This window comes from Piliocolobus tephrosceles, chromosome 12 (genome assembly GCF_002776525.5).
Source record: "Piliocolobus tephrosceles isolate RC106 chromosome 12, ASM277652v3, whole genome shotgun sequence".
Taxonomy (NCBI): Eukaryota; Metazoa; Chordata; class Mammalia; order Primates; family Cercopithecidae; genus Piliocolobus; species Piliocolobus tephrosceles.
Window position 1 is genome coordinate 42,288,712 of NC_045445.1, and position 12,083 is coordinate 42,300,794.

Below are 12,083 nucleotides of genomic sequence, written 5' to 3' on the forward strand. Positions count from 1 at the left end.
AAAAAAAAAAAAAAAGTGATGATTATTGGGAAAACAATTACTGAAACAGTAAAACCTGAATTGGTTCACTTACCTCAATTAGTTTCCACTACAAATAAATGCTATGTGTTTATTAAAATTGGTTTTACGTGTAGCTAGCAAATATTAATTACAGAATTTCAAGAACCCATTTTCCGTCCCATAGCTTTTCCCAAAACTCCAGATGTTTTAAAGGGCGGACCTTATGTGACAGCCTCTCTATAACCTTATAAGTTTAATTATTTTCAGGATTCAAGATAACATTTCAAAAAACCCAAACTCATACTAACTTCATAAGCAAACATCTCCTCTCCAGATGGCAGGTTACCAAGGTAGTTTTTATTATCAAAAATTTCAAACAAAATAGCATAATGAACCCAAGTTTCAATGATAATTATTCAATGACACACAGGTAGTGTCATGGAATAATTAAGCTAGTGTTCTTTCATCTATAATACTCATCCTGAAATTATTTTGAAGCACCTCCTATAATCACTCTAAAGCAGTTTTTCACAAGGAAGGTCATTACCTAAACTCAGGTCAATCCTTTCCTGAAGCTACATCTCCCACACACAGGCACCCTCCATGTCCCTGAAAAGTATTTTAGGGAAAACTGCCTTTGGTCATTGAGGTGGAAGAGAAGACAAGTGTTCTAAATCAAGTTGCTCCTACTGAAACTTAACATTCTAGGTAGGATGGAGGGAAACAAGAGGTTGTCTCTTGCTATATAGAGTATCCCTTATCTGAAATGTTTGGTACCAGAAGTGTTTGGAATTTCAAACTTTTTCAGGTTTGAGAATATTTGCTTTATATTTACTGGTTGAGCATTCCTAATTCGAAATTCCAAATTGCCACAAAGAGCATTTTCTTTGAGCAGCAAGTCAGTGCTCTAGAAGTTTCAGATTTTGCAGCATTTCGGATTTTCAGATTAGGGATGCTCATATTAGTTCTGTTGAATTCTGATATAAATTATATGAATTCTTCATTATAAACATAAATATAAAAGGCCTTGAAGAGGTTTCATATGAAATGAACTAAATTTGGCCCAGATTTACAAAAGTCTAGATTAAGTTTATGCTCCACCCTTCCCAATAGACTATATCATTCATTATCTATGGAGATTTGTTTAAGTTCTGAATGTCTGGTGTTCACATAAAAAAAAATCCCATGATTTGTTTATTCTTTTGAATCCAAAGCTTTTAGATCCAACGGTTACGCCTTGATTATAAGCTTTAAGGAAATGAAAGCTGTTTTAAATTCGTAAGTCTTACATTTCAACAGTAAAACCAACTCAATGTTTTCATCTGCTCTTAATTAAGGCAGAAAGCCACAATCAGTTTTGAGAATATATACAGCATACAAATGAATTTAATTATTTTTCCTGGCTATGAGAAATTATCCAGCTATTTACCTTTAGTGTAACCAGATTCATGTCAAGAAGGGGCTGTAAGTAAAGGGTTCCAAACAAACTACAGTGCCTTTGTATTTCCTTCCCTAAACAATTCTAAATGGATGAAATTTGGTTAAAAGCAGAGAAAAGACAGGATACCTTTTGTAACAAGAGCAACTTAAGAGGTAATCTGTAAAAAGGAGAAGTCTACCACTATGTTTATCCTATATGGTGATTAAGTGTTAGGGTTTTGTTTTGGTTTTCATCACACAAACCACTTCCTTTTTACCTGGCAGCTGCCTCCAAGAAAGACTGCAGACTTCTGCAGCAGTACAGATTACCCTCACATCTACCCCAACAATATGAAGGCCAGGACTCACTCGTTGATTATTTCTTAGAGAAGACTGATTGTAATACATAAACAAAGAGAACTTGTATGATTTAAGCAGGCCATAAACACTGACCTCAATTAATAGTTCACAATCTAGTACACACATTGCTTCCAGGTTACGTTAATGCCAATCATGATTAAATTTCATTAATTGGTAATAGAGCACAAGGCAAGGCAGCATATGTAAGTTTGAAACAAAAAAAAAATCTACTGGAAATCTAAGGCAGATGTGCTTGTCTCAAAACCCGCCAAATTCCAAACCGATATTCTCAAGACTACAATCTTCTAAAACACCCCTTAGAAGCTAGTGAACCACTGACAGCTGAAGACAGAGGACAATCACTTTCTGTGAATTATGTATACTTCAGAAATGTTTGCACATTCAAAAAATGTTGGGAAGGGGCTATTCCATGTTATAAGCTTGACTAAAATAAACCTTTATGCAAAACACAATTTGCAGGCTGCATAAATTGAGAACCCAGGAGGTTAGCAGAGAAGTTAAAACACTAATACACACAGTTGGTTGTTGTAAAACATTAGTGCACTGCCATCCACCTTAAGTTGTCGGATGCTAACTTGTAGTGCAAGGCCTTCTTAAAATCAAGGATACAAAAACAAATCCAATCAGTACTATTATGAAGCATAACCCTTTACTACACTGGCTTATTTAGAACTCATCAACATCAATCATCTTGAGAACAGTACATTGAAGATACATCTTCTTTGCAATGTTCCACTCCAGTACCTTCAACTGTTCAAGTACTTCAAGCCCTGATGTCTCAAATTGTTCTTTTTGGCCAGGGTGTAGCCACAGGGGGAAAGGAGAGACTGATTCACAAACATAAATAACCTTTTAAGAAAGTGATATAAATAGGTTTTGTGGCAACCAAAGAACACTTTTTAAATAGCTGTTTGTCAGGCGAGACAGAGCAAAGCATTCAGGATGATTTTCCCCTCAGAGAAGAACTGATCAATACAGGACATCTTGTGGTCTTCAGATAGATGAAAGGGAGAAGGCAAAAAAGGATGATGAAATGTATCTCACAGCAAGCCAAAGATAAGCCAGGCCTTCAGAGATACAAGATTAAGTCTAAAAACAAAAACGGTTAAGATGTGACAATGTCTGGACTCAGAAAACAATAACCCCGAATGAAGGCCTCAGTAGCAAGTTTTTCTCTGACCTTCTCCTGCCCTCCTGTCTCAGTCTCCTTCTTCCCCAAAGCTAGCCATAGAAACTAGAATCCCTCTTCCCCAAGGTGGGTCATAGAAACCAGAACCCCTTTTTCCTGAAAGCCAGCCACAAAACCTAAAAATATTACTCTAACTTTTCTAAAACCTAAAAATATTACTCTACCTTTCTGTGTAAAAACTGGCCATAAAAAAATTTATCTGATCTACCTGGTTTGACTGTCATAAGACCCCCTATTCCAGAGAGGATCCTGTCCCACACCCAGAAGGAAGGAATGTGTGCTCAGAAAGGCCAAGAACACGAATAAGCCTTGTTGAGTTTCCCTTACTCAAGTCCATTAGCAGATCATACCCTTTTTGTCCAATTATATTTCTACATGGCTGTCCATACTTCGTTGAACCTAAGCATAAAAATGGACAATTTCCCCTGTATTTTTGGGTCTTCATTCTGAAGGTTCCCGTGTACACATTAAAGTTTGTATGCCCTTTCTCCTCTTTACCTGCCTTTCGTGAGCTTTCGGTGAACCTTTAGAGGGTGAAGGAGTTTTCCCTTGGCCCCTATAACTATTGAAAGTACAAGACAATGAGAAGTCTAAAGTTCTATAAGAGGGTTATAGATGCTTTAAAAAACATGCACACACACAAAAGAAACATTTTCCAGAGAAAAGGCGTAGATATGGTAGTATGCGCTTCAATGACTCTAGATTAAATAACATCTCAAGTGGCTCTGCAACTACTCCCCACTAGTTCATGCTAAAAATTCACATTCTTTGACAACCAAAATGCCAGAGAAAAAACATGCTGAAACAATCAAACATCCGGTACTCTTTGCTGACATGAAAATGCAAAAAGAAAAAATCCCACTTGTTTTGGCAATTTTAAATGCTAATTTTTATTTACTGCTAACTGTGCAAAAGACACCAATTCAATACAGTGCAGTAAAACACTTACATACATCCAGTATTAAACAATAGTGTATGGGATAAATCTAAAGCAGAGAACCATGTGCCTTCAAAATGGATATCACAGAATGCAACTGGCTTCAGACAATTCTCAAGAAACCTGAAGAGCTCTTTAATTTAATATTAAGTGAGTTACCCAGAAGCAAAGGCTCTTGGTTTTACTTTCTAGAAAAAAGTGGAAGTTATTCCAATTCTGCATGGTTTAATATGATGTGTGAATTCTGAACCAATGAAATACTTTATATTCATTTTATCAATTGGTACCATCAGCTAATATAAAGCTGACAAATGGCTGACAGGAAAACAGCTGAATACAATGAAGTATGCTCAATATGGGGCTAGTTGTACATCCATCTCAATTTCCTTAGTCACAGCCCAAAATAATATCCCTTTATTTTAAAGTACTATTTTAAATCAAAAGATAAAATAATTTTAAAGACAAATACAACAGTAAATACTAATCATCTAAATCATTTAACCACTAACATAAAAAACTTACTAAAAACAAAAACACCAAGAAAATGGCAGTGCAAGAATACTTCATACTGCTGGATCTTACATACCCTGAGGTACATAGTGAGAAGCTGGGGGAGATGGAGCAAGATAGCCAGTTGGCCCAGGATTTATAGCACCATGAATTTGAGAAGAACCACCATATGCTGTACCAACTGGATGCCAGGGGGGAACACAGGAATAATCTGGCACAACTGGGAGGCAGGAGTCAAAACCTGGCAAAGGTGGCTGCCCATAGGGATCTGACATTACTGGATAATAGACTGCTCCATGAGGGACAGATGAAGGATCAGCATTCGTTAAAGTATCTGAAAGAAAGAATGTATACAGTCTACTTTACATACAAAAAGTCACCAAAACAGAACCCCATGCAACATAAGTGGATGTTCTTATGTGTGAAAATAAAATTTATTAACTATAAGAAAGATCACAGCAATTGCAGCAGGAGTACTTTAAATACAAATAATGACTAAATATGAAAATTTCCAAATTAAAAAACTGTGAAATACATTTGTCAAATCTATTCAACATACAGACAGCTATCTTTCTGGGATGATTTAGGTATCAACAAGCTAAATACATAAATATTCTCTAGAGTCCTTCTAGTTAAATTCCTATAAGAGGTGGTCACAATTGAGTTATCCAATAGTTTTACAAGAGACATCATCCGAATAACCATTTAGCAATGAAAAACTCAGGTGTCTGGACAGTCTGGTCTATACCTGAAAGTATAATTCTGAAGAGCACCCTAAAAGTGTCATCTCCTGAATGTCATTAAGATCAAATTTTAATTTCATAGCACTTTTGCCACGAGTCAGTTCCAGTGGAAATAAATGCTGTTTTGATCTTGCTATAATGAGCATACACATTAGACAAAAAAAAAAAAAAATCATTACTTGGGCTTAGATTAACTCTGTGAAATTAAGACTGCCACTGCCTCATAGTTAACTACAATTAAAAATAGCTCTATAGAAGGTATATTGCACAAAATTCAAAAAAAAAAAAAAGACTTGACAATGTAATATGCTTTAAACAGGGAAAGGAAGAAAGTAGTATTCCTAATATGCACCAGGTAATAGCATACTTATACATAAGGTCCCAATTAGTTCTTGTAACAACCCTGGCAAGTCAGGTACGAACTCCTGAACTCAGGTGATCCACCTGCCACAGCCTCCCAAAGTGCTGGGATTACAGGCGTGAACCACCACACCCGGCTCAGTGAAGTATTTTAATACCTAGCCTTTCAGATACTTGTAGATATTCTTTGATGCTACACCCAAACTACATAAGTGGTAGTTCCTCAAAGGTCAAAATCCTCCTTCACTGAGTTATGCAGATCTTCCAAATGTTGACACATTTCCTCATACAATTTAAGAAACTACATTCAGCTCTACTTATTATAGGAATTTCAGTTGGTGGGAAGGTGTCAAGCTCATGGTGGAAAATAAATGTTTTCCTAAATTCTAATTTTTATTTGAAAGCTAAAATTGTATCTTTGAAAACAAATATTACGAGTTATTTATCCTAAAGTGACAGGCTCACTTTGTTCATTTAAGAAAATGCCGACCACATCAACTAAGTGTGAATAATGATAATTTATCCTTCTTTCAAGTCAGCAAGTACAACTCATAACTTAATAGCACAAGTCTTTTTCCTTAAGTTAATCATTATACTTCATTTAATATGCAGAAGTGTTTTATAACTAGTTCCATTTTTGTCACAAAGAAAAATACAACTATTCAAGGATAAAAATTTAGTAAAAATGTCTTTGATTAAACAAAAAAAAAAAAATAAGATTGGCATTTTTGTACCATGGGTGCACGGCAGTGAGATAAACACTGATTACTAGCAGAGTCTGGGGCCACTACCAATTTGTGCTTAGGTGCCAGCAGTTTTACCCAACACTGGTTTCTATACCCTCAATGAAAATACAAGCCAGTGAAAGGGGCAAATAAAATCTTAGTATTATTACGAACACTTCTGATCTCATGACTCCCTTGAAAGAGTCTTAGGGACCACAAGAGGTCCACATATCATGCTTTGAAAATCACTGGTGTAGTATATGGACCTGATGAAACATATGAAAGTTATTACTGAATTACACACAATAAAATCCAACTGTCTTTCTTGCTGGAATCTCATTACATACTCACCATTTGCTGATGCTTCTGCCTGTGTGCCATCTTCTCTCCTCACCTCACTGTAGAATTGAGGAACGGTTGGATCTACCAGAGGTGGCTCAGTATAGACTGGATAATTCTCTACATGAAGCTGCTGCTGCATCTGTGGCACATAGACCATGGAGTGCCAGTAGTTGTGGTAATAGCACTTGAGCAAGAAAGGGCAACAAAAAAAACAAGAAACTTTACTTTTCTCTATTCTTAACGTAATACAGTTACAATACAGTTACCCTACAGTTATTACAGGGTAATACAGTTACCCTACAGACAAAAAAAAAAAAAAGTAAGAATTGGGCCATGATTTTCAGGTGAGGTAGCAATGACTTTTTTGACCTAAAAACTTGACACTTTGTATCTCATATTTAAATCTAAAAATTCTTTCAGGGAATCGTCTAAAAGACCTGTATACAAAGGTGTCTTTTATAGTATTTTTAAAAGCAAAAAACATCGCACATAGTATTTAACAACAGGGAACTGGATAAATTATATACCCGTAATGAAATATTATACAGGCAATGAAAATCATGCTGTAAACTATTTAAAGAAAACATGCTTGTTATTGTTAAAAGATTAAAAAAGTATACAGCATAATCCATAGTTTGTAAAATACAAAAGTTGTAAGAAAATATATGAAAGTATACAGTGATCATAGAGGTGATTTTAGTTTTCTTTATACCATAGTTTCAAAATGTACTACAATGGACACCATGATTTCTAATAAGAAAAATATTGAAATATCTATTCAGCATCTCCTGGTATTCCATGATGTAAAAGGCAGGAAAATATTTTTAAATGCCTCAGTGAAATAGATTACAAAGTTTCCACATGCGACTATAATAAACTAACATAACAGAAGGGGCAAGCGGTTTATCAATTCTTGAAACTGCATTTAGGAAAAATAGTCTCAAAGAACAAAAACCCACTCCATTACTCTTAATTTATAGATGTGTACTATTTGGGAAGACAGTTTTCTTGGCACTGACATGTCTAAAGCTTTAGGGAAATCAGTGTCAGGGAATATGAACTAATCTGAGCATTCATCCAGGACAGCATAGAGTTTATCATCATCTGACAGATCTTAAGATGCATTATTCCTTTCAGTAAATGTGCCATGTTGTTACATTTTAAGTCAAGTGTATTTCAGAGGGAAAGTGATCCCTGAAAGACTAAAATAAAAGAGCTCTCACCTCAAATCAGAGACACCTTTCATTGATAAAGACATTCGTCAGTACCCACCTGCCTCTCTCTACAACTCAGGGGAGTGGTGAAAAACCAGTGTTGAGCAAGCATCTTTGAAGACATGAGTGCTTTAAAAATGCAGCTCTTTATTTTTATTTTTATATTTATTATATGTTCTGGGATACATGTGCAGAACATGCAGGTTACATGGGTATACATGTGCCATGGTGGTTTGCTACACCCATCAATCCATTATCTACATTAGGTATTTGTCCTAATGCTCTCCCTCCCCTTGCCCCCAACCCCCCAACAGGCCCCGATGTGTGATGTTCACCTCCCTGTGCCCATATGTTCTCACTGTTCAACTCTCACTTATGAGTGAGAACACGCGGTGTTTGGTTTTCTGTTTCTGTGTTAGTTTGTGGAGAACGGTTACCAGCTTCATACATGTCCCTGCAAAGGACACAAACTCAGTCTTTATGGCTGCATAGTATTCCATGGTGCATGTGTGCCACATTTTCTTTATACAGTCTATCATTGATGAGCATGTGAGTTGGTTCAAGTCTTTGGTATTGTGAATAGTGCTGCAATAAACATACGTGTGCATGGGTCTTTATAGAGTCTTTATAGAATGATTTATAATCCTTTGGGTATATACCCAGTAATGGGATGGCTGGATCAGATTGTATTTCTCATTCTAGATCCCTGAGGAATCGCCACACTGTCTTCCACAATGGTTGAACTAATTTACAATCCAGCCAACAGTGTAAAAGCATTCCTATTTCTCCACATCCTCTCCAGCATCTGTTGTTTCCTGACTTTTTAATGATTGCCATTCTAACTGGCATGAGATGGTATCTCATTATGGTTTTGATTTGCATTTCTCTAATGACCAGTGATGATGAGTTTTTCATGTTTGTTGGCCACATAAATGTCTTCTTTTGAAAAGTGTCTGTTCATATTCTTTGCCCACTTTTTGATTATTTCTTGTAAATTTGTTTAAGTTCCTTGTAGATTCTGGATATTCGCCCTTTGTCAGATGGATTGCAAAAGCTTTCTCCCATTCTGTAGGTTGCCTGTTCACACTGATAGTTTCTTTTGCTGTGCAGAAGCTCTTTAGTTTAATTAGATCCCACTTGTCAATTTTAGTTTTGCTTTTGTTGCCATTGCTTTTGGTGTTCTAGTCATGAAGTTTTTGCCCATGCCTATGTCCTGAATGGTATTGCCTAGGTCTTCTTCTAGGGTTTTTATGGTTTTAGGTCTTATGTCTAAGTCTTTAATCCATCTTGAGTTAATTCTTGTATAAGGTGTAAGGAATGGGTCCAGTTTCAGTTTTCTGCATATGGTTAGCCAGTTTTCCCAACACCATTTATTAAATAGGGAATCCTTTCCCCATTGCTTGTTTTTGTCAGGTTTGCCAAAGATCAGATGGTTGTAGATCTGTGGCATTATTTCTGAGGCCTCTCTTCTGTTCTGTTGGTCTATATACCTGTTTTGGTACCAGTACCATGCTGTTTTGGTTACTGTGGCCTTGTAAAATTGTTTGAAGTCAGATAGCATGATACCTCCAGCTTTGTTCTTTTTTGCTTAGGATTGTCTTGGCTATACAGACTCGTTTTTGGTTTCGTATGAAATTTGAAGTTTTTTCTAATTGAAGAAAGTCAATGGTAGTTTAATGGGAATAGCATTGAATCCATAAATTACTTTTGGCAGTATGGTCATTTTCATGATACTGATTTTTCCTATCCATAAGCATGCAATGTTTTTCCCTTTGTTTGCGTCCTCTCTTATTTCGTTGAACAGTGATTTGTAGTTCTCCTTGAAGAGGTCCTTCACATCCCTTGTCAGTTGGATTCCTAGGTATTTTATTCTCTTTGTAGCAATTGTGAATGGGAATTCACTCATGATTTGGCTATTATTGGTGTATAGAAATGCTTGTGATATTTGCACACTGATTTTGTGTTGCACACAAGTTCAGACTTTGCTGAAGTTGCTTATCAGCTTAAGGAGTTTTGGGGATGAGACAATGGGGTTTTTAAAATATACAATCATGTCATCTGCAAACAAAGACAATGTGACTTCCTGTCTTCCTATTCATATACCCTTTCTTTCTTTCTCTTGCCTGACTGCCCTGGCCAGAACTTCCAATACTATGTTGAATAGGAATGGTGAGAGAGGACATCCTTGTCTTGTGCTGGTTTTTCAAAGGGAATGCTTCCAGCTTTTGCCCGTTTAGTATGATACTGGCTGTGGGTTTGTCCTAAATAGTTTTTATTATTTTGAGATACGCTCCATTAATACCTAATTTATAGTGAGTTTTTAGCATGAAGGGGTGTTGAATTTTATGGAAGGCCTTTTCTGCATCTATTGAGATAATCAAGTGGTTTTTGTCATTGGTTCTGTTTATGTGATGGATTACATTTATTGATTTGCTTATGTTGAACCACCCATGCATCCACTTGATTGTGGTGGATAAGCTTTTTAATGTGCTGCTGGATTCGGTTTGCCAGTATTTTATTGAGGATTTTCACATTAATGTTCATCAGGGATACTGGCCTGAAATTTCCTTTTTTTGGTGTGTCTCTGCCAGGTTTTGGTATCAGGATGATGTTGGCTTCATAAAATGAGTTAGGAAGGAGTCCCTCTCTTCTATTGATTGGAATAGTTTCAGAAAGAATGGTACCAGCTCCTCTCTGTACCTCTGGTAGAATTCGGCTGTGAATCCATCTGGTCCTGGACTTCTTTTGGTTGGTAGGCTATTAATCACTGCCTCAATTTCAGAACTTGTTTTTGGTCTACTCAGGGATTCAACTTCTTCCTGCTTTAGTCTTGGGAGTGTGTGTGTGTCCAGGAATTTATCCATTTCTTCTAGATTTTCTAGTTTATTTGCATAGAGGTGTTTATAGTATTCTCTGACGGTAGTTCATGTTCTGTGGTATCATTTTTTATTATGTCTATTTGATCTTCTCTCTTTTCTTCTTTATTCACCTGGCTAATGGTGTATCTATTTTGTTAATCTTTAAAAAAAAAAAAAAAAAACAGCTCCTAGATTCAGATTTTTTGAAGGGTTTTTCGTGTCTCTCTCTCTTTCTTTCAGTTCTGCTCTGATCTTAGTTATTTCTTGTCTTTTGCTAGCTTTTGAATTTGTTTGCTTTTGCTTCTCTAGTTCTTTTAAGTGTGATGTTAGGGTGTTGATTTTAGATTTTTCCTGGTTTCTCATGTGGGTATTTAGTGCTATAAATTTCTCTCTAAACACTGCTTTAGCTGTGTCTCAGAGATTCTGGTACGTTGTGTCTTTTTTCTCATTGGTTTCAAAGAACAAAACACAGTGCCTTAAGTATCTTTAAATCTGTCTAATTTTCACATAAAATGGAAAGATAGTCATAAAAATATTTTAGGATAATTCATTTATTTTGAGACAGACCACCACAGTGAAAAGTTAGTATGTAATGTTAAATATGATGGCTAATCTAATATATGCTGAGGTTGTGCTGCTTACAGCCCAGTACTCCTCTCTTCAGTTTAATGACTATTTTGTTAAGAGAAACTAAAGCACTGGGAGGCTAAAGCAGACAAATGAACTACATCATCTTCAGAGATCTCTCAGACAGAAATAAAATTTTTAGTCCCCTTAGTGCTTTTGGTTTTTGAAGTTCAAGGGTCTGATTATCAAAACAGTTTATACTTTGAAAATAGGGCTTATCAAAGAAATTTTAACATGGCACTTACCTGTAATCCTAGATTGAAATAGTACTGCAAAACTTTTGTATCTAAAAATAAAAATCAAAAAAATTAGTGACTTGACTGACATAAGCAATGAGAATTATCTTTTAAAAGCTTTTCTGGCTGGGTGTGGTTGCTCATGCCTGTAATCCCAGCACTTTGGGAGGCCTAGGTGGGCAGATTACTTGAGGTCAGGAGTTCAAGACCATCCTGGCCAACATGGTGAAACCCCGTCTCTACAAAAACTATAAAAATTAGCCGGACGTGGTGGCAGGTGCCTGTAATTCCAGCTACTCAGGAGGCTGAGGCATAAGAATCACTTGAATCTGGGAGGTGGAGGTTGCATTGAGCTGAGATCATGCCACTGCACTCCAGTCTGGGTGACAGAGTGAGACTCCATCTCAAAAAAGAAAAAAAAAAAGAGCTTTAAAGAGCTTTTCTGTTTGAGCACTATTAAGATATCAATGTAATCTTGCCACATTAATACCATTCTCAATTTTACCTTATAGTAAATGACTACTTACCTACCAATATAGGTA

The 12,083-nt window shown here is 36.2% G+C and overlaps 1 protein-coding gene across 6 annotated transcripts in view; it reads right to left on the reverse strand.

Annotated features, from left to right (window-relative positions):
- Positions 1 to 3,854: 3,854 nt before the first annotated feature.
- ALG13 (ALG13 UDP-N-acetylglucosaminyltransferase subunit) overlaps positions 3,855 to 12,083 on the reverse strand; it is an 82,081-nt gene continuing 73,852 nt past the window's right edge. For all 6 annotated transcript variants that reach the window (XM_023203037.2, XM_023203028.2, XM_023203029.1 and 3 more), the window contains 3 exons: positions 11,551 to 11,591; positions 6,616 to 6,790; positions 3,855 to 4,770 (listed from right to left, as the gene is read on the reverse strand). In XM_023203037.2, the coding sequence (XP_023058805.1) occupies positions 4,505 to 4,770; positions 6,616 to 6,790; positions 11,551 to 11,591 (482 nt within the window). In that variant the 3' untranslated portion in view covers positions 3,855 to 4,504. The remainder of the gene's footprint in view (positions 4,771 to 6,615; positions 6,791 to 11,550; positions 11,592 to 12,083) is intronic.